This window comes from Cebus imitator, unplaced genomic scaffold (assembly GCF_001604975.1).
Source record: "Cebus imitator isolate Cc_AM_T3 unplaced genomic scaffold, Cebus_imitator-1.0 Scaffold366, whole genome shotgun sequence".
Classification (NCBI taxonomy): domain Eukaryota; kingdom Metazoa; phylum Chordata; class Mammalia; order Primates; family Cebidae; genus Cebus; species Cebus imitator.
This window is the reverse complement of record NW_016107681.1, coordinates 2,020,996-2,023,303: the sequence shown is the minus strand read 5'-3', so window position 1 is coordinate 2,023,303 and position 2,308 is coordinate 2,020,996. Positions and strand designations below refer to the sequence as shown.

Genomic DNA, 2,308 nt, shown 5'->3' with positions numbered 1-2,308 from the left:
ACAGCTCTTTTATTCACTCCTCATGCTATCAAATACAGCGTGCTTAGATTGTTCAAATCAGTGGTTTAAATATTTCGATCCCTTTTGACTAAGATCAAGTGTCAAAAAAAAGAAAAACAAATCTCGATCCCTCACTGACCCTGGTGTGGAGAAGTTTCATCAAAGTGGTGGAATAAGAAAAACAAGGATAAGATTATATAGTGAATTTCATAAAGCTAAAATAATTCATTTCAAGGATTATTCTTTGAAATTGTCTTTCATACCTTTCTGGTGTTAAAAATATCCTTTGTAAATTAAATTAAGGTAGTAATGTATTATATCTGTTTATTTGCTTTTCTCATGCCTTTAATTTGCTAAATAGAGTCACGAATCTTATCTTGATCTCCACATATTTTTGGAAATTTTGCTGGTTCATGAAATTTGAAAATCAGAACCGTGGGCATGATAAATTCATTAAAAATTAGAAAAAAATCTGTAAGTCTAGAAAAATATTGTTATAGGAATATAGTTTTTAATCTTTGATCCTCCAATCCCTGGGGGCAAGCAGCACCAGAGTTTATTGCTTTCGGTGTCAGTTCAGGTCCACTAAGAAGCAGATTCCAAGATGGAATTAGTCTTGCAAGAAATTTATTGAGGGAAACACTAAGAAACATAAAGAGAGAGGGAGCAGGAATGGGCCAAGAGGGCCTTCAGACAGGAAGGTGGGTCTGACCCAGCCAGGCCGATGGGGTACCCCAGAGCACAGACTGCCCATCACAGAGGTCCCCTGTCAGGCAGGAATGGCTCAGCGTTACTCTCCCCACTGTGTTCTGTCGTCAGGCTGGAACAGCCTGGGGTGGGTGGGCTTGTCAGGAATGCTGCAGGAGATCCGAAGGTGTAGCAGCTAGAGTGTCAGCCAATGGCTCTCCTCACAGCAAGTTCTCTTCTGTAGGGTGATTTGTGTGTGCACTTTCATGGCTGCCACACTGGGACTTGCAATTCCCTAGTGAAAATATGTATTTTTCTGTTGGATGATGTAAAAGAAAATTAGCCATATGGCAGGTCATTAATGTTTCTCTGTATATCTTGCTTTTGGTCTTGTTCCTTTTAACCAATGACCATTTATCAATTATAACTCATCATTATGTCTATTAGGCCCACAATTAATTTATCTCCATAAAAAATGTAAAATCGCTGGTCACTGGATAAGTTGTGGGAAGTACAACATCTGGCTTATGTAATGAATACATGTTTAATATTACCTTTTAAACCTGTAATGTTGGTAGGTTGTTTTCACGTAGTAAAAATTCTATTAGCATTTCGTGTTACTATTTCTGTTCTTATATTAAATAAGGCATTATTAAGTATAATTAACTTAGATTATCACTTTCTTGGTTTGCCACAGTGTATTGTCTAGCATGACAGATGCAGTACTGGCTCGAGTATATAAGCAATCAGATTTGGACACCCTGGCTAAAGAAGCATCCATCCCAATTATCAATGGGCTGTCAGATTTGTACCATCCTATCCAGATCCTGGCCGATTACCTCACGCTCCAGGTTGGTTTATTTATTTGTCTTACAAAAGAGCAAAATCAACAAATAATTCCTGACTTGCTTTAAGTGAAATCATTTACTTAAATCATGGTATTGGTGTTTTATTTTCAAATATCAGCTTGACAAAGAATTACAGCTTATGTGTGCATTTTCTGAGGAAAAGGGGGCATTGTTAGAAACAGACTATAAGATCTTTCTGCACTGAACCCTATTCTCAAACCTTTAGCCCCATCTCATCTTCCGTTCTGTCAATCCCTTTGATTTTTGGTGCATTATTTCACACAATGGATAAATAGAGAACATTGGAGCATACAGAATGGACAAGCCTTATGTGATTCTATAGACATCAGAGACTGTGGCTTGGGAGTGAAGACTGGTGGAGTATGCTTTGAATATTCAAAATGGTCAGTTACTGAGTCACTCTGGAAGAGGGGGACATTGTCTATCATTTTAATAAATGGATTGTTTAAAAGTAGGGTTGGCCAGGCACAGTGGCTCACGCCTGTAATCCCAGCACTTTGGGAGACCAAGGTGGGCGGATCACAAGGTCAAGAGATCGAGACCATCCTGGCCAACATGGTGAAACCCAGTCTCTACTAAAAATACAAAAAAATTAGCTGGATGTGCTGGCGCATGCCTGTAGGCCCAGGTAGTTGGAGGCTGAGGCAGGAGAATTGCTTGAACCCAGGAGGCGGAGGTTGCAGTAAGCCAAGATCGTGCCACTTCACTCCAGCCTGGCGCCCAGCAACAGAGTAAGACTCTGTCTCAAAAAA

General features: G+C 39.7%; 1 protein-coding gene and 1 pseudogene across 1 annotated transcript in view; one reads left to right on the top strand and one right to left on the bottom strand.

Moving 5' to 3' along the window:
* Nucleotides 1-2,308, top strand: part of OTC (ornithine transcarbamylase) — a 63,671-nt gene that overhangs the window by 40,946 nt on the left and 20,417 nt on the right. Inside the window, exon 5 of the mRNA XM_017507009.2 lies at nt 1,385-1,538. Within this exon, the coding sequence (XP_017362498.1) occupies nt 1,385-1,538 (154 nt within the window). The remainder of the gene's footprint in view (nt 1-1,384; nt 1,539-2,308) is intronic.
* Nucleotides 1-2,308, bottom strand: part of LOC119468012 — a 6,017-nt pseudogene that overhangs the window by 1,912 nt on the left and 1,797 nt on the right.